At 40.6% G+C, this 20,052-nt stretch overlaps 1 protein-coding gene across 2 annotated transcripts; it reads left to right on the top strand.

The window, feature by feature from the left end:
* The first annotated feature begins 1,567 nt into the window (after positions 1–1,567).
* Positions 1,568–19,432, top strand: LOC115134241 (proline-serine-threonine phosphatase-interacting protein 1-like). 2 transcript variants are annotated; one of them, XM_029668010.2, is made up of 16 exons: positions 1,568–1,700; positions 3,037–3,137; positions 3,232–3,306; positions 3,430–3,464; positions 3,579–3,685; positions 4,118–4,180; positions 8,102–8,206; positions 8,685–8,730; positions 9,945–10,024; positions 10,215–10,313; positions 10,508–10,604; positions 11,683–11,770; positions 11,894–11,979; positions 14,130–14,239; positions 14,364–14,514; positions 16,998–19,432. In XM_029668010.2, the coding sequence occupies exons 1-15, from the start codon at positions 1,671–1,673 to the stop codon at positions 14,493–14,495; spliced, it is 1,254 nt and encodes a 417-aa protein (XP_029523870.1). In that variant the 5' UTR covers positions 1,568–1,670; the 3' UTR covers positions 14,496–14,514; positions 16,998–19,432. The 2 variants fall into 2 exon arrangements, with proteins under 2 accessions (XP_029523870.1, XP_029523872.1); XM_029668012.2 differs by lacking the exon at positions 8,102–8,206.
* The last annotated feature ends 620 nt before the right edge of the window (positions 19,433–20,052 follow it).

The raw sequence follows: 20,052 nt of genomic DNA, 5'->3' as shown, positions 1-20,052 counted from the left end.
GTACTTTCTCCTGAAACTCGTCAGTTTATTCATGTTCTTATTCCGGGATGCTGGCCTTCTAGGCAGAGTTGCAAAGAAAAAGCCATATCTCAGACTGAACAATAAAAAATAAAAGGAAAAATAACACAGACACTGGACAGAGGAACTCTGCCTAGAAGGCCAGCATCCTGGAGTCGCCTCTTCACTGTTGACGTTTTGCGAGTGCAATTTAATGAAGCTTTCATTTGAGAACTTGTGAGGCGTCTGTTTCTCAAACTGGACACTAATGTACTTGTCCTCTTGCTCAGTTGTGCACCGAGGCCTCCCACTCCTCTTTCTATTCTGGTTAGGGCCAGTTTGTGCTGTTCTGTGACGGGAGTAGTACACAGCATTGTACGAGATCTTCAGTTTCTTGGCAATTTCTCGCATGGAATAGCCTTCATTTCTCAGAACAAGAACACACTGACGAGTTTCAGAAGAAAGTTCTTTGTTTCTTCCCATTTTGAGCCTGTAATCGAACCCACAAATGCTGATGCTCCAGATACTGAGTGAGTAATATTGATGAAAATGCTGTTCTGGAGGATCCAGGGGAAGAGTTCTCAGACTTGTATGATCACCTTAGTTTACCAGTTAGCCTGTATTTTATTGTTGACAACATATGGATTGCACATGCTCTACACCTCACAGTACTTATCAATCTTTTCCTTTTTAGCTCCACATTAAAATAAAATAAGCATTTTGACTTTGCTGAGGTGGATGGCACACCAGGCCTTAACCTAACCAAGTTTCTCACATTTACATACCCATCTGAAGTGGATCACATGACTGTGAGACATTTCTACACAGAACAAGCTGTTTACGTGTGTATTTAGATGAGCAAGGATGCAGAATTTTATGTTTGGTGCGGTTAATATTTTGCTGTTCATTTTTCTTTTATTTATTTATTTTGGACTTCACACAATCATGCATACGCCAAAGTTCAGCTAACAGAACACATTCAAGTGTTTGCTGTTGATACATAAGGTGGTTGACAGTGGAATCATTTCTGAAAATGACTTTCTTTGGACCTTTATATTAAAACATTTGTTTATTTGAGGTTGCTAAGATAATGGTAGACTATTTAGATGAGCAAGGATGCAGAATGAAACTTTTGATGCGGTTAATATTTTGCTGTTCATTTTTCTTTTAGGTTTTTGCCCATGAAAATGTGTTGAGTGAATATGACACAGCTAAAGATGAGCTCATCAGTCTAAGTGAATTTATTGGAGATGTTCGAACTAATGGTAAGCACAGAGGAATGCTGTTTGTTTTTCTCAACATACTATGATAGACAGAATGGTTTGTAAATTCTGAGTTCGCTTTCCTGCTTTATAATGTCTGTTTATGTACTTTAGAGCAGGATGGGTTGCTGGAATGATCATTTATAGAAAACATTTAGAAAGATGTCCAAAAGCATGTACTTACAGTATCTATCAAATAACAACCAACTTAAATGTTACCTTAGATGCGTGCTGTATGTGGTAGCTGACACCACACCAAAACACTTCCTCATTTGAGTCAAACTAGTGAACCAAGCCCTGTGTTCCAGCTGGGGGTTTCCTGTGCGTATATCTTCACTGGCTTTGACAACCATCAGTGCTTTCTTTACTGAATCCACTCGCAGAGTATATTATATTTGGTCTTTTGCTGAGATGACTTTACAATTCAAAGATGTATTTTGGGTGAGTTACTTTAACATACTGACTAACTACTTTGATGCTCAATCCATATGATCTCTATGGTTAAGATAGGTTAAGGTTATTTTTTAGAAATGCACTGCACAGAGGCAATTTTTTGGTTATTCTTTTTTAAATGTAACCTTTATTTAACTAGGCAAGTCAGTTAAGAACACATTCTTATTTACAATGACGACCTCCCAGGGAACAGTGTGTAAATTAACCATAGTATTTCTCATTGGCTCTCAGATTGTAGTTTACAAATGTGTTTGTTTTATGGCCTCAGCCAATTTCTTGACTAAAACTTTTTTTCAGATGCTATGTTTATGAAATGTATTAGTAATTATTTTTGTGTAAACTTGCTCTTCAGTGTGTGGAATAATAAATGTACTGGTGTATTATGTAATTTATCGAAATAACTAGGCCCCATTTTTGTAAAATAGTCGCTGACAAATGTTCTACACAACTTGGTTGTAGCTCATTCTCTTAGCTGGATTGCTCTTTTCAGCGGGTCGGTAAGTGTGATAAGCCTTTCCTGCTGAGCTTCCTTTGAAACGAACCCAACCGTGAACAGGCCAGGCTCCCCACTCTTTCTGTTTTCTATCTTCTGACTGTGATGCATTGTCAGAACTACAAAGCCACAGACAACTTCTGGGTTGATTTGCATTACAGGCTCAGTACCATAATCCCCTTCTAACCTTTGCAAATGAAAATGAACACATAAAATTCATTCACTTATTGTACATGTTTTCTTATTACTTTGTATGAAATATTTTTGGCATTGAATTATGTTTGATATTGTGTAATACAAATACCAGTATTTGGCATTCTGTATTCTACATCTATTTATTTATTTTGGACTTCACATAGTACACAATCATGCATAAGCCAAAGTTCAGCTAACAGAACACATTCAATTGTTTGCTGTTGATACATAAGGTGGTTGACAGTGGAATCATTTCTGATACTGCTAAGTACGTGATGACCAACTACTGTTTATGGTTGTTTTCCTGTGGTAACTGGGTGGTATGTACTGTAAGGTATGAGTGAGACAGTGTGGGCCCAGCAACATCCCCACTGAAGGTGATGTATCATATAACATGTTTATGACTTTCACCTGCACTGGCATTCAGTACTATTATGTACACAGCATCCATGAAATCATTTTGTTTTGCCAAACACCACAAAGCTGGATAAGTGTCAATAAAGGCTGTGGCTGAAAGATTAATAGTTGCTTTGTTGCATCTATTTTTTGAAAATGACTTTCTTTGGACCTTTATATTAAAACATATTTGTTTATTTGAGGTTGCTAAGATAATGGTATGATTATGTATGGTTGTAGGGAGTGGATTTCATCAGTAATGTGGGATATGAGGCTCTCATCCAGAGACTCTGTGAGGGTCGACGGATGTGCAAAGATATGGAGGAGCTCTTGAAGATGAGGTAATTGTTGTCAGCAAAGCGTTTCCTACATTGTGTATGAAATTATATTACGCCACAATTATAAATGAAGAAATATTGTGTTTACATTGGGTAGGGCATCTGCTGAAGAGAGATATGGCAAAGAGTTGGTGATGATTGCACGCAAGGCAGGGGGACTCTGTGAGATCAAGTGAGTGGCTCTGCTCTCAGGATTCATGGAAACTAAATGCCTTACTTTTTGGTGGAAAGAGAGAGAGGTGTGTGTGTGAAATGAATGTATCTGCACATTCTCACAGTTATCTGCTTTTCACAGCACTTTGAAAGCATCCCTTGACCAACTCAAAGTCCGTAAGTAGAACACAACTTCACTTGTCCACCTGTTAGCTATGCAGTTGCAACATCTGTCAGCGGCACTCTACTTCATCCCAGATTTGTAATGTTGTCAAATCTCATGTTTTGTAGAAATTGAGAACATTGGGAACCTACACATACAACTGTCTGGGGTGTTAAAGGAAGAGGTCAAGAGGATGGAACAGTTCAGGGAGCGACAGAAAGAGCAGAGAAAAAAGGTTTTGGTTTGACCTTTACAGTATTCACCCACATGAGGAAATTGCACAGGAGTTTTTACTTTTATCTGACAGACAGTGAAGTAATGTGGCTACTATAATCACCCTATAATGTGTCCAGAATCACTGGACGGTTTGAGTTGTCCCACCTAATGTGAATCTCCCCTCCTAAACACTGTAGTGAGATACAGTACATAGATTTCTGTAAGTTAGTATCTCAGGTCATATTCTTGGAACTTTACATGTCTAAAGACAATCTATTGTTAGCTCATAGTGATGAATATCTACATATGTTGTACAATTAATTCATATACTTTGATATCAAATGTTCATAACCATTTGCTGTTTTCCATGATAAAGGACAGACATCCACTATTTATCTGTAATTGATCAGCAAGTTGTGCATCAGTCACAGTATACTTTCCTCTGTCTCAGTTTGAAGGCATCATGGACAAGGTTCAGAAGATAAAGGTGTCTTTACACAAGAAAACAATGGAGGTGAGCACAGTTCCTACCAAAAACCATCTTCATTTCTTTATCTGTATGCTTATTTGTGTGACGTCAAACCCCGAAACTTATAGTTATGTTTGTCTGTGGTAGGTAGGGCTCAATGTGTCAGGGTTATTTTAGCTTTACTTACAAAGAACCTTTGGTTAGTATGGTTCAAGAAAACCTTAAGGTTTTGGTAAATTGGTTATATACACAAAACATATAAGGCACACCACCAAGCGCATACAGATAAAAATGGAAACAAGGAGGGCCATCAAAGTCATAATCGTTGTGAGAGAGGGTGGAAGAGAAAGACGAGCTGTGGAAAGAGTGTAGAGGTATAACACGCTTCAGTGTAAATGTGAGTGCACAATATGTACTGGAGATACATTTACATTACATTTAAGTCATTTAGCAGACGCTCTTATCCAGAGCGACTTACAAATTGGTGCTTTCACCTTATGACATCCAGTGGAACAGCCACTTTACAATAGTGCATCTAGGTCTTTTAAGGGGGGGGTGAGAAGGATTACTTTATCCTATCCTAGGTATTCCTTAAAGAGGTGGGGTTTCAGGTGTCTCCGGAAGGTGGTGATTGACTCCGCTGAGATACTTTTGTATATACAGTTGAAGTCGGAAGTTCACATACACCTTAGCCAAATACATTTAAACTCAGTTTTTCACAATTCCTGACATTCAATCCTAGTAAAAATAGGTCAGTTAGGATCACCACTTTATTTGAAGAATGTGAAATGTCAGAATAATAGTAGAGAGAATGATTTATTTCAGCTTTTATTTCTTTCATCACATTCCCAGTGGGTCAGAAGTTTACATACACTCAATTAGTATTTGGTAGCATTGCCTTTAAATTGTTTAACTTGGGTCAAACGTTTCAGTTAGCCTTCTACATTTACATTTACATTTAAGTCATTTAGCAGACGCTCTTATCCAGAGCGACTTACAAATTGGTGCATTCACCTTAAGACATCCAGTGGAACAGCCACTTTACAATAGTGCATCTAAATCTTTTAAGGGGGGGGAGGGTGAGAAGGATTACTTTATCCTATCCTAGGTATTCCTGAAAGAGGTGGGGTTTCAGGTGTCTCCGGAAGGTGGTGATTGACTCCGCTGTCCTGGCGTCGTGAGGGAGTTTGTTCCACCATTGGGGGGCCAGAGCAGCCAGTTTTGACTGGGCTGCGCGGGAACTAGTGGTAGGGAGGCGAGCAGGCCAGAGGTGGATTGCCCTTGTTTGGGTGTAGGGCCTGATCAGAGCCTGGAGGTACTGAGGTGCCTTCCCCTCACAGCTCCGTACAGACCATGGTCTTGGCGGATGTAACTGGAAGCCAGTTCTACAAGCGTCCCACAATAGTTGGGTGGATTTTGGCCCATTCCTCCTGACAGAGCTGGTGTAACTGAGTCAGGTTTGAAGGCCTCCTTGCTCGCACACGTTTTCTCAGTTCTTCCCACAAATCTTCTATGTATTGAGGTCAGGGCTTTGTTTTGTTGTCCTTAAGCCATTTTGCCACAACTTTGGAAGTATTCTTAGGGTCATTGTCTATTTAGAAGACCCGTTTGCGACCAAGCTTCAACTTCCTGACTGATGCCTTGAGATGCTGCTTCAATATATCCACATAATTTTCCTACCTCATGATGCCATCTATTTTGTGAAGTGCACCAGTCCCTCCTGCAGCCAAGCACCCCCACAACATGATGCTGCCACCCCCGTGCTTCATGGTTGGGATGGTGTTCTTTGGCTTGCAAGCCTCCTACTTTTTTCTCCAAACATAAGGATGGTCATTATGGCCAAACAGATCTATTTCTGTTTTATCAGACCAGAGGACATTTCTCCAAAAAGTACGATCTTTGTCCCTATGTGCAGTTGCAAACCGTAGGCTGGCTTTTTTATGGCGGTTTTGGAGCAATGGCTTCTTCCTTGCTGAACGGCCTTTCGGGTTATGTCTATATGGGACTCGTTTTACTATGGAAATAGATACTTTTGTACCTGTGTCCTTCAGCATCTTCACAAGGTCCTTTGCTGTTGTTCTGGGATTGATTTGCACTTTTCGCACCAAAGTACGTTCATCTCTAGGAGACAGAACGTGTCTCCTTCCTGAGCGGTATGACGGCAGGCGTGGTCCCATGGTGTTTATACTTGCGTACTATTGTTTGTACAGATGAGAGTGGTACCTTCAGGTGTTTGGAAATTGCTCCCAAGGATGAACCAGACTTCTGGAGGTCTACAATTTTTCTTATGAGTTCTTAGCTGGTTTCTTTTGATTTTCCCATGATGTCAAGCAAAGAGGCACTGAGTTTGAAGATAGGCCTTGAAATACATCCACAGGTACACCTCCAATTGACTCAAATGATGTCAATTAGCCTAACAAAGCTTCTAAAGCCATGACATCATTTTCTGGAATTTTCCAAGCTGTTTAAGGGCACAGTCAACTTAGTGTATGTAATCTTCTGACTCACTGGAATTGTGATACAGTGAATTATAAGTGAAATAACCTGTCTGTAAACAATTGTTTGTTGTTTGTTAACAAGAAATTTATAGAGTGGTTGAAAAACGAGTTTTAATGACTCTAGCCTATGTTTATGTAAACTTACAACTTCAACTGTATAGTGTATGTGTACAAATTAGTGGATTTGACTATTTCAGCCACACCCATTGCTGACTGGTGTATACAATTCAGCACACAGTCATGCAAGCTACATAGACAAACATTGGCAGTAGAATGGCCTTACTGAAGCACTCAGTGACTTTCAACGTGGCATCGTCATAGGATGCCTCCTTTCCAACAAGTCAATTCATCAAATTTCTGCCCTGCTAGAGCTGCCCCAGTCAACTGTGAGTGCTGTTATTGTGAAGTGGAAACATCTAGGAGCAACAACAACTCAGCCGCAAAGTGGTAGGCCACACAAACTCACAGAACAGGACCGCCAAGTGATGAAGTGCATATTGCTTAAAAATCGCCTGTCCTCGATTGCAACAATCACTACCGAGTTCCAAACTGCCTCTGGATGCAACGTCAGCACAAAAACTGTTCATCGGGAACTTCATGAAATGGGTTTCTATGGCCGAGCAGCCACACACAAGCCTAAGATCACCATGCGCAATGCCAAGTGTCGGCTGAAGTGGTGTGAAGCTCGCCGCCATTGGATTCTGGAGCAGTGGATACTCGTTCTCTGGAGTGCTGAATCACGCTTCACCATCTGGCAGTCCGACGGACTAATCTGAGTTTGGCAGATGCCAGGACAACACTACCATAGTGCCAATTATAAAGTTTGGTGGAGGAGGAATAATGATCTGGGGCTGTTTTTCATGGTTCGGACTAGGCCCCTTAGTTCCAGTGATGGGAAATCTTAATGTTACAGCATACAATGACATTCTATACAATTCTGTGGCAACAGTTTGGGTAAGGCCCTTTACTGTTTCAGCATGACAATGCCCCTGTGCACAAAGCGAAGGCCATACAGAAATGGTTTGTCAAGATCGGTGTGGAAGAACTTGACTGGCTTGCATAGAACCCTGACCTCCACTCCATCAAACACATTTGGGATGAATTGGAAACGCAGACTGCGAGCCTTCCCAGAACGGAATGAGATGTTCGACGAGCAGGTGTCCAGATAGGGCATGTAGTGGATGTATGAATTGGATGTATGAATTCTGTGGCAAGCCGAGGGAGCGCCTCTGAAACATCGTAACTCTCGGCTTAGCAAATCCTGCGTTGTTTGTTTTATCTTAGTCTCTCTGCTTACACATGCATCTCTCGTTCTCAATTATACTTTGTTCCTCATCTTGCAGCAACTTCCTGTAAAGTTTCAAATAATAATAATAGCTGTCAGTATCTAATAATTGGAGCTATGTACATTGTGTAGTATTGTAAACCAGACAACAGGTTCCCTTTCTGTGTGTCATTTCACTCCCAGTCTAAGAGAACTTATGAGCAGAGGTGCAGAGAGGCGGATGAGGCCGAGCAAGTTGCTGAGAGGATGATCAGTGTAGCTACCACCACACCCAAGCAGGCTGAGAGGGTAAATCATTTTACTCTTCCCATCCACACTGGACAACACATCTACTTACCTGACAATGGGAACAAGGCTTCGAAATAGACAATTAAGTTGTATGAAATTAGTACTCCCTCTGAGTACTTGTGCAAGATTGACCGACAACTGCTGTATGTTCAGTCTGTACATATTTTGAGTTGTTTGAATAATTACAAAGGATGTGTATTGCAAAGGATGTTGGACTTTCATCATAGAGTGAATAGAAACACGCATTCTGCACTGTTGCTGTGTGGGGCATTAAGTAAAACCCTTGTTCATGAAGATTACTGCAACTTTCCTCTTCAACTGAGTGTTGAAATAGAAATTCTGTTCTATCATTTCCTCTTTAAAGACGTACTAAAGGATTTCCAATTATGTAATTGGAAGATCATTTCCATACTCTTTAGTCCTGACATTTATGCAATGGTTTCCTGCCAGTCACAGTAACATTCCTGTTCGTTTGCAGGTGCACAACAAGTCTAAGCAGTGCAGGGAGGCAGCAGCAGAGGCAGGTATGGGATACTAGGCTAGTGAGCTCCTATCTTTTCCTATTTAAAAAATGTTTGAAATAATACGAATAAAGGCAGTCTATGACTTGGCTAATTAAAGATCCTCGAAATCAAGATTGCTGAGAAGCCACAGCATGATTTGACAGCTTGGTTTTGTTTCCCTTTCATCACCATATTGCTGAGAATTAGCAGGAATGAACTGTTGTGCAATGACTTCAGTTCCTATTTCATCAAGTAATCTTGGAATTTGCTTCTAATGTGCAGATGATATTTCGAAAGGCCATAGATATTGTTCCCTCCACTGAACCTTCAAAAATTCTTCCGGCATAGGAGTCATTAAAGGAAACATGTACAACTGACAATCTCTTAGAAAAAAATATAAACTATTGGAACCAAGACTTCAAAATAACTGTTATTGGCACAAGATGGAGGGAATGTTGGCACATAACTAATTAAATTACAGTTAACAAAGATGTAGGGTTAATCCAGTATAAATTAATGTTTAGAATTTATTACGTAAGACAAAATTCACAAATTCTATAGCACAACGGCAATCATGTCTTAAATGTAAAACTAACAATGACTCAAAAATCCTTGCCTTCTAGGAATCAAATCAAATGTATTTATTAAGCCCTTCTTACGTCAGCTCAAAGTGCTGTACAGAAACCCAGCCTAAACCCCAAACAGCTAGCAATGCAGGTGTAGAAAGCTATGAAGTCCAAAAGTTTTGGGCGGAGTTATACAGTTGGCAGTCAGAAATATTACAATGTGGTGAAATTACTTTCATTCCGTCTGTCTGCATATTTAAAGACATGGCATGTGGCAGTGAGAAGCCCGATGGGTTGGACGATACTTTTCTTGTCAATCATCTTGAAAAAAACGTGCACACTTAAACTGGAAATCAACCAATCCTCCGTCAACACAATGGAATGGTCAAAATGTTTTATTATCTAAATGTTGAAAGTGTGTGGGTGACCGAGAGAAACAAAATGGTGCAGTTTTCGGCCATGTGGCGGAGAGTGATGCGGGCGCTGGAGATGGAGGGCGTGAGGGAGCAGGTGGGTCTGGGCAGGTGTGATGTCGTTGATGTTTGTGTGTCTCTGTATACTGTCATTTGTATGTGTATGTTTTGTAATGTAAAAAATGAATAAAAGGTGAGATGAGAGAAACATAAAGGACTGTGTATTATCTGAGTACCACCTTTTCTTTGTTTGCAGAAAAACAATACATGTCAAATATTGATCAACTAGACAAGATTCGTCAAGAATGGGAAACTACACACGAGAGTACTTGTGAGGTACATTAAGCCATATTCTGATGTTAGTCCTAGGAAAGAATTCAAGTTGGATTGAACAGTACGATGAGACAAACATTTCTTAAATGACGTAAATATTTGCTATCAGACTAGCTGCTGGTTGACAGATTGTTGTAAAAAGGGGATGTCCATCCAATACTGATGAATCATACAATGGAAATGTGGTTTGCAGGTCTTTCAGCAGCAGGAGGGAGATCGTATCAACATCCTGAGGAATGCCATCTGGGTCCACTGTAACCAATTCTCAATGCAATGTGTCAAAGATGATGAGGTTGGTGAAGTTTGTCTTCCCTTACCATGTTGTACTGTAATCCAGTATGTAAGACAATATACAGAATTTGTATGGACTGTACCATATAGTAGCTTAAATAACTACTAGATTATAACTGGGCTGTAGAGCTGATTAGTAATTAACAAAGAAAACCAATTGAATGTGTTTAAGCAGTGCCCAAAATATACTTTCAGTGTTATGAAGAAGTGAGGAAAACTCTAGAACTGTGTGACATCACAGCAGACAATGACTGCTTTGTTGAGATGAAAAGCACTGGCTCAAGTCCACCAGGTAAGTACAGTACACCACCTGTCCAGTTTCCTGGTTTGTGTACATGAATATGTTCCAGTCTGAACATTTCAATATTATCTCTGAACTTTTTAAATGTCAACTTATTCAAATATTGATGAGAATAGAGTGTGTATTCAGACACCTTGGATTCTTCACATTTTTATTTTGTTACAATGTGAAATTAAAATTGAAATCAATACACGTTATATACACCTTTGGCATCGATTACAGTTGTGAGGCTTGTTGGATAAGTCTAAGAGTTTTGCACACCTGGATTGTGCAATATTTGCCCATTATTCTTTTCAAAATTCTTCAAGCTCTGTCAAGATGTTGGGGATCATGGCTATAGAGCAATTTTCAAAACTTGCCATAGATTTTCAAGTAGATTTAACTCAAAACTATAAATTGGCCACTCAGGAACATTCACTGTCTTCTTTGTAAGCAACTCCAATGTAGATTTGGCCTTGTGTTGTAGGCTATTGGCCTGCTGAAAGGGGAATTCCTCTTCCAGTCTCTGGTGTGAAGCAGGTTTTCCTCTAGGATTTTGTCTGTGCTTAACTGAGTGCAAGCGAGTTGATATAAGACAGGTAAATTGCTAAACCTGGAGTTAGTGCTGGAAAATGCCCGTTTGCTAGTTTTTACATGACAAAATTGCAAACTAACATGCGTTTGACACTCGTGCCGCCTTAACGCCATCTGAAAATAGATCCACATGTAACTTATTTTGTGATCTGCTGAGCCAAATGTGAAATTCTGAACTCGTTTAGGCTTGCCTAAATAAAGGGGCTGAATACTTATGCAATGACTATTTTAGTCATGAATTTTTTATTTTCAAATATACAAAAAGACAGTTTTGTGTAGATTGTTGACAAAAAAGTACAATTAAATCCATTTTAATCAAATGTGAAGAAATCCAAGGGGTCTGAAAACTTTTGCAAGGCACTGTATGTGGCCACATGGAGAAATAATGTGTTCCCCCTGTGTTTGCACTTTGCAGTGCACCCACCTTTCTGTGATACACATTTTACTTAGGCCTTGGGTGAGTTTGCTTTGCTGAATGCCTGTGGTTTCTTCCCAGCTCCCATTGTGTTTGAGAACTATTATGAGAGAGAGCCCTCGACAGACAGCAATGGCAGTGCCTGCTTTGTAGGAGGAGTTATGAAGAGGTTAGAGACACTTTTTAAAAATTATGTTGTTGCACTACAACAATGCATATTTGAAATAATGTAACCAGCAAAACAACATCTTTACAATGTGAAACAAAACAAGTTCTGTTTAATTACTTTTAGGTTTTCAAACCTTCTGCAAGGGAACTCATCGGCTGGCTCTAAAACAAATGTCAATGACAGTTCACAGCCACTAGCACCACCTACTGGTATGTATGCTGATAAAATTACTGTAACAACACTGAACAAAAATATAAATGTAACATGTGAAATGTTGGTCCCATGTTTCATGAGCTGAAATAAAAGATCCCAGAAATGTTCCATACGCACAAAAAGCTTATTTGACTTTACTTCGCACAAATTTGTTTACATCCCTGTCAGTGAGCATTTCTCCTTTGCCAAGATAATCCATACACTTGACAGGTGCGGCATATCAAAAAGCTGATTAAACAGCATGATCATTACACAGGTGCACCTTGTGCTGGGTAAAATAAAAGGTCACTTTATATTGTGCCGTTTTGTCACACAACACAATGCCATAGATGTCTCAAGTTTTGAGGGAGTGTGCAATTGGCATGCTGACTGCAGGAATGTCCACCAGAGCTGTTCCCAGAAAGTTTAATGTTAATTTCTCTATCATAAGCCATCTCCAACAATGTTTTGGAGAATTTGGCACCCAACCGGCATCACAACTGCAGACCATGTGTAACTACGCCAACCCAGGACCTACACATCTGGCTTCTTCAACTGCGGGATCGTCTGAGACCAGCCACTCAGACAGCTGATGAAACTGTGGGTTTGCACAACCGAAGAATTTCTGCACAAACTGTCAGAAACCATCTCAGGGAAGCTTATCTGCGTGCTCTTCGTCCTCACCAGGGCCTTGACTTAACTGCAGTTCGGTATCGCAACCGACTTCAGTGGGCAAATGCTCACCTTCGATGGCCACTGGCACGCTGGATAATTGTGCTCTTCACGGATGAATCCCGGTTTCAACTGTACCGGGCAGATGGCAGAGAACGTGTATGGCGTCGTGTGGACGAGCAGTTTGCTGATGTCAACGTTGTGAACAGAGTGCCCTATGGTGTCCATGTGGTCATGGTATGGGCAGGCTTAAGCTACGGACAATGAACACAATTGCATTTTATCAATGGCAATTTGAATGCAGAGATATACTGGACAAGATCCTGAGGCATATTGTCATGCCATTCATCCGCCGCCATCACCTCATGTTTCAGCATGATAATGCAAGGATCTGTACACAATTCCTGGAAGCTGAAAATGTCCCAGTTCTTCCATGGCTTGCATATTCACCAATCATGTCACCCATTGAGCATTTTGGGATGCTCTGGATCGACATGTACGGCAGTGTGTTCCAGTTCCGCCAATATCCAGCAACTTCGCACAGCCATTGAAGAGGAGTGGGACAAGGCCCCAGGCCACAATCAACAGCCTGATCAACTCTATGCGAAGGAGTAGTGTTGCGCTGCATGAGGCAAATGGTGTTCACACCAGATACTGACTGGTTTTCTAATCCACGCCCTTACCATTCTTTTAAGGCATATGTGACCAACAGATGCATATCTGTATTCCCAGTAATGTGAAATCCATAAGGTAGGGCCTAATGAATCTATTTCAATGGACTGATTTCCTTATATGAACTGTAACTCAATAAAATCTTTGACATTGTTGCATGTTGTTATGTTTATATTTTCGTTCAGTGTAAATACAGTAATTGTGGTACATTTCATTGTGTGTAGGACTGTCAATAGAAACCATTTTGTGGACAGGATCAGGGATATAATGTTTTTCCACTCTCATTACATTGTTACTTATCAGGTAAAAACAGAGACGAAGATGATTGTGATGTATGTTTTTTTCTATGTTCCCTCTTAACAATGCATTGTGTTTATCTAAAAGGGAAAAGTCTTGTTCCACTCATAATTTGGAAACAGTAGTAGCCCATAACTTTATCATGCAGGTTTTCAATCTATTTACTTGACGACCAGGGGGCACAAACATCCATCTGATTGCAGGTCAACTGTCCCTTAACCTAACGTAGCAGGCCTAGAAAGACGCCTGAGCGGAGTTCCCACTTCTGTTTTTCAGGGGAAACGGAAGTTAGGTTAGAAATACCATATCCCTGAAAAACAGAAACGTCGTCTTTCTGCCACCGCCGCTAAGGGTGACTGTCCCTTCGCATAAAAGTATCTGTTTCAGCAATATTAAGCAGGGTCTGACACGACATCACATGGGCTTACTCTTTTAGTTCCGTTAATAGAGGTAGTAATGAGGTTTCAAACTGCCAGTAGCTTGACCAAAAAACGGATTAATCTGCTTGCCTCTGTGTAATCCTTAGCCAACACATCAGATGGAGTGTACGCCTCCATTCCTGGATTTCAGCAAGTGCAGCCAACCATCTCAGAGAGCAGAGAGGAGTACCAGGCTCTGTATGACTATGCTGCTCAGGTCAGAATACTCTGACACTCTATATGCTGCATTCAACATATAGGCCAACACTAAGAATGAGTGGATTCACGTTTATGTAACATTTGAACCACAACTTGCCTAACCCGGCCTTGTCCATTTCTAGGGTGAGGACGAGCTGTCCATGTTTGCAGGGGAGACGGTTGTGGTCATTGAACAAGATATGGATGGCTGGTGGACTGTGGAGAGAAACGGCATTTCAGGACTGGTCCCTGGGTCCTATCTGGCCAAAGAATGAACTATCCTTGGCACAAGTAGTAAGGCTATAGGGCACATAGCATACCCCCACCCCACATGTCTTAGTTTGACCATTTTCTCTAAGCCTTACAGGGCTGATAATGTTAGCTCAGTTTTGGCTATATGCGTTGTTCAGTGACGTCACTGACCTGAGACCATGGTTTTATCTAATGATGGAGATTATTCACTTATGTATTGCCAAGATGGAAAGACGTGCACTTACCTGTTTTACTTTCCTTTCGAGTTTACAAGCACAACAGTTTGTGAGTTGTTACACAAATAGAGTACATTTTGCTTCCCTATGATATATAAATTGTAGAAATTGTGCTAGAATATTGAACTTTAAAAGCCTCCCAGCAACCAATTATAGAGAGAGGATGTTTTTGTAATGTCACCCGTAATGTTCCCCTAATGTTTGTGTCCAGTTTTCCGTTAGTTAAGGGAACATTCTATCTATGTTGGCATAAACCTTCAGAGAACCTTTTTAGCATGTTTTGGCGTTAGTTATAACATTCCCTTATAGTCAAACAGAATATACCCAGAACCTGGTTACCACATTCTAAAAATATACAATGTTAATGTTCTAGACACGTTTCATGAGAACGTTGCAAGAACATTCATGTGTCCAGTTTTCTGTGGGTTAGGAGAATATTCCATCAACGTCCCACCAAACATACACAGAACATGGTTGCCATGTTCTCAGAACATAAGATATTAATGTTCTAGACACGTTTCATGGGAATGTTGCAAGAACAATTGTGTATCAACTCACTGCCTTCCTGAAGACAAACAATGTATAAGAAACGCACTCGTGAAGGTGGTAAATTACCTTTTAATGGCATCAGACCAAAGCTCCCCATCTGTCCTCGTGCTGCTTTTGATACCATCGATCACCACAGTCTTTTGGAGAGATTGGAAATCCAAATTGGTCTACATGGACAAGTTCTGGCCTGGTTTATATCTTATCTGTCGGAAAGATATCAGTTTGTCTCTGTGGATGGTTTGTCTTCTGAGAAATCAACTGTAAATGTCGGTGTTCCTCAAGGTTCAGTTTTAGGCCCACTATTGTTTTCACTATATATTTTATCTCTTGGTGATGTCATTCGGAAACATAATGTTAATTTTCACTGCTATGCTGACGATACTCAGCTGTACATTTCGATGAAACATGGTGAAGCCCCAAAATTGCCCTCCCTGGAAGCCTGTGTTTCAGACATAAAGAAGTGGATGGCGGCAAATTGTTTACTTTTAAACTCTGACAAAACAGAGATGTTAGTTCTAGGTCCCAAGAAACAAAGAGATCTTCTGTTGGATCTGACAATTAATCTTGATGGTTGTACAGTCTTCTCAAATAAAACCTTGGCGTTACTATGAACCCTGATCTCTCTTTTGACGAACTAATCAAGCATATTTCAAGGACAGCTTTTTTCCATCTTTGTAACATTGCAAAAATCAGAAACTTTCCGTCTAAAAATGCAGAAAAATTAATCTATGCTTTTGTCACTTCTAGATTAGACTACTGTAATGCTCTACTTTATGGCTACCCAGATAAAGCACTAAATAAACTTCAGTTAGTGCTAAATACGGCTGCTAGAATCTTGACTAGAACCAAAAATGTTATCATATTACTTCCAGTGCTAGCCTCTCTACACTGGCTTTCTGTTAAGGCTAGGGCTGATTTTATGGTTTTACTGCTAACCTACAAAGCATAAGATGGGCTTGCTCCTACCTATCTTTCCGATTTGGTCCCGCCGTACATACCTACAGGTACGCTACGGTCACAAGACGCAGGCCTCCTTACTGTCCCTAGAATTTCTAAGCAAACTGCTGGAGGCAGGGCTTTCTCCTACAGAGCTACATTTTTATGGAATGGTCTGTCTACCCATGTGAGAGACGCAGACTCCGTCTCGACCTTTAAGTCTTTATTGAAGACTCATCTCTTCAGTGGGTCCTATGATTGAGTGTAGTCTGGCCCAGGGGTGTGAAGGTGAACGGAAAGGCACTGGAGCGACGAACCACTGGGATTCTCTGCCTCTAAACATATTCCTGGGGCTGAGTCACTGGCTTACTGGTGCTCTTCCATGCCGTCCCTGGAAGGGGTGCGTCACTTGAGTGGGTTGAGTCACTGACGTGATCTTCCTGTCCGGGTTGGCGCCCCCATCAGGGTTTGTGCCGTGGGGAAGGTCTTCGTGGGCTGTACTCGGCCTTATGTCAGGGCAGTAGGTTGATGGTTGAAAATATCCCTCTAGTGGTGTGGGGGCTGTGCCTTGGCAAAGTGGGTGGGGTTATATCCTGCCTGTTTGGCCCTGTCCAGGGGTATCGTCGGACAGGACCACAGTGTCTCCCGACCCCTCCTGTCTCAGCCTCCAGTATTTATGCTGCAATAGCTTATGTGTCGGGGAGCTAGGGTCAGTCTGTTATATCTGGAGTATTTCTCATGTCTTATCCGGTGTCCTGTGTGAATTTAAGTATGCTCCCTCTAATTCTCTCTCTCTTCTCTCAGAGGACCTGAGCCCTAGGACCATGCCTCAGGACTACCTGGCCTGATGACTCCTTGCTGTCCCCAGTCCACCCTGTCATGCTGCTGCTCCAGTTTCAACTGTTCTGCCTGCGGCTATGGAACCCAGACCTGTTCACTGCACGGGCTACCTTGTCCCGGACCTGCTGTTTTGGACTCTGAATGATCGGCTATGAAAAGCCAACTGACATTTACTCCTGAGGTGCTGACCTGTTGCACTCTCGACAACCACTGTGATTATTATTATCCGACTCTGCTGGTCATCTATGAACATCTTGGTCATGTTCTGTTATAATCTCCACCTGGCACAGCCAGAAGAGGACTGGCCACCCCTCAGAGCCTGGTTCCTCTCTAGGTTTCTTCCTAGGTTCTGGCCTTTCTAGGGAGTTTTTACTAGCCATTGTGCTTCTACATCTGCATTGCTTGCTGTTTGGGGTTTTAGGCTGGGTTTCTGTACAGCACTTTGTGACATTGGCTGATGTAAAAAGGGCTTTCTAAATAAATTTGATTGATTGAATGTTCTTACAACATTCCCATGAAGCTTGTCTAGAACATATCTTAAATTCTGAGAACATGGTAACCACATTCTGGGTAAGTTCACATACGGGAACATTCCTATGAAAACATTAGTTAATGGTCTGCTGGGACTCTTAAAGGAATGTTCTCCAAAGTTGTGGGAACGTTTTTTGTTAGCTGGGCTGTTACATTAAATGAAGTGCCCCTCTGCGGTGAGGTCGCCAATGTGATAAGGGAGTATAAGCCAATTTGGTTTCAACAGTGTGTTGTTATTCTCTTTGAGATTTTGTCTTTGAAATTTGTATTAAGAATAATGGTAGTAGTAATCATTTGTCATACAGTAAATAGTTTGTCCTCTCTCGGGGTTATGGCGAATGTGACCATAGATGGTTTCTAGATGCATGGAAGGGTTAATTCGACCGAGAACAGTGTGAGCCTCACCCCCTCTAACCTGCTGAATTAATGGCGACAATGGCATTAACTATGGCCCTGTCCTTAACCACTTCTACCTGAGTCCGAGCCAGCAACCTGTACACAGCATCTAGTCGAAGCTATCAACTGCCTTTTCTCTCAGGAGGGCAGCATGAGTCCACGTGGAGTGTGTATGGAGAGATCCCGTCCAAACTTCTCTCCTGCTGCTGGTGTACTAGTTGGAAAATGGACAATACTTAATGCACCGTAAAGGATGGTGGTGGCGGCTAAAGGTGAGAGATTTGTCTGCTTGGGAAAAATCTGATTATTCCCAGATATTGGAATCGGGACATTATCAAGGGCCATCCACTTTGAACATGTGCCATTGAGAAGACAAACTGAAACACTATTTGAAGGAGAAAATGAAGAAACACCAGAAGAATGAGTGCCGGGAAGGATGGGGGTGGTCAAGTGCGCCTGTAATTGATTTATGCTTGTCCAAAAAGTTTTATTTGGGGTATCAGGTTGATCCTGGAGGTCTGCACACTGCAAAATGTATAGTAATTTATACAAAAAATGTATTGAGATACTGACTTGTCATTAACACAGGGACAAATGGGGGCCGTGATGAGAAAATGTAATGCTAGAAATATAAGATGAATATAATGTATGTCAATGTTAGTAGTACATGCTGTATATTTATTTCCCTGTCTGTAAATGTACATTCTGCCAGTGTGTACTAAGTTGAGGGTCTTAAATTCAAGTGATAGACTCAACGCGACGCAGTAGGGACTGTTATTTTAAATTTGGTTTGGATAATTTATCAATAGTTCTATGAAGGAAGAAGACAAAGTCAGTCCAGAATCCATAAATTAAATTGTGTAATCAAGCATATGTGTAACTGTATGAAATGAAGGTCTTAAGTTAAAACATTCTACTACAATGGTTTTACAAGTAAGGGGTATGGAATAAGGATCAGTTACTAGTTGGAGTGTACAACCCAGAATTAAGGGTTTGAAAGTGTCTGTGGTTTTTATGCTTTAATTTTGTTTACTTATAATGATGTATTTTGATATTTTAAGCAATAACCAAATGAATAAAATGTAATAATAATTATCAGAGAGTGATAAGAGGGAGTATACAGAATGTTTTTTTGTCTGAAGCGATAGCCTTTAATTGTACATCTTGTCTCATACAATCATTGGTTCCTATAGGTGCTGGTTAGAGATATGAGGGGGAGATGGTCCCCCTCTTCAGACTTTCTGTCAGAACGCCCAGAATAAGTTCTATAAATGTAGGTAGGAGACAGTGACAGTCACATGCAGGAACCAACCCTATGAACCATACCTATGTAGGTTTTTTGTATAGCCGTATATAAGAGAACTATTAGGACTGCCCCGGCAGAGCTCCTGACAGATGTGTACTATGGTGCATTAAGTTTGTTGGAACCTCTCCAACTTGCTGATAATAAAGAATGATTCATTTGAGTTTGACTATGACTCCCTGGTGGTAATTTCCACGACAAGATTTGAACCAGTAAAATGTAACTAAACATAATCTATATAAATATAAATAAAGTGTAATCTATGTAATCCTCAAAAGTAATTATTTATCATAAGAGGGTCATAAACAATAACTTGTAATTCTGCATACTCCAAAAAAGGTTTAAATCTCACATTTCTGGTAAAAAATCATTATAAATTGCTAAGGTGTAGTCAGTTTTGAGGACACAAACTCAAGTACACAGTACAAATATGATAAAAATATGAAAACATGAAATATTTCTTCAACAAAACTGTATGAATACAGCTTGAAATGACTTATATGCTTTCTAAATATAGTATAATCAAATAATAAAATGGCTAAGATTTCACCTTATAACTGTAAAATACATATTGGTATGTTTAGTGTTTGAGAAAATATGCATATTTTCTGAAAGTTATTTTCTTGATCAAAATGTCTGCCCCCACCACTGTGAACATTACACATCTATTCATTATTTTACATTACTTTGATCAAGTTGGCTTTTAATCAATCTGTGAATGCACCCTTTTAATGGCCCTCGGATCAATATCTCAAAAACAAGATATATACCCAGTGGGGCAAAAAAGTA

Source organism: Oncorhynchus nerka, linkage group LG9a, assembly GCF_034236695.1.
Source record: "Oncorhynchus nerka isolate Pitt River linkage group LG9a, Oner_Uvic_2.0, whole genome shotgun sequence".
Lineage (NCBI taxonomy): Eukaryota > Metazoa > Chordata > Actinopteri > Salmoniformes > Salmonidae > Oncorhynchus > Oncorhynchus nerka.
Note: the sequence above shows the minus strand (reverse complement) of the source record. Positions and strands in the feature narration are given on the sequence as shown.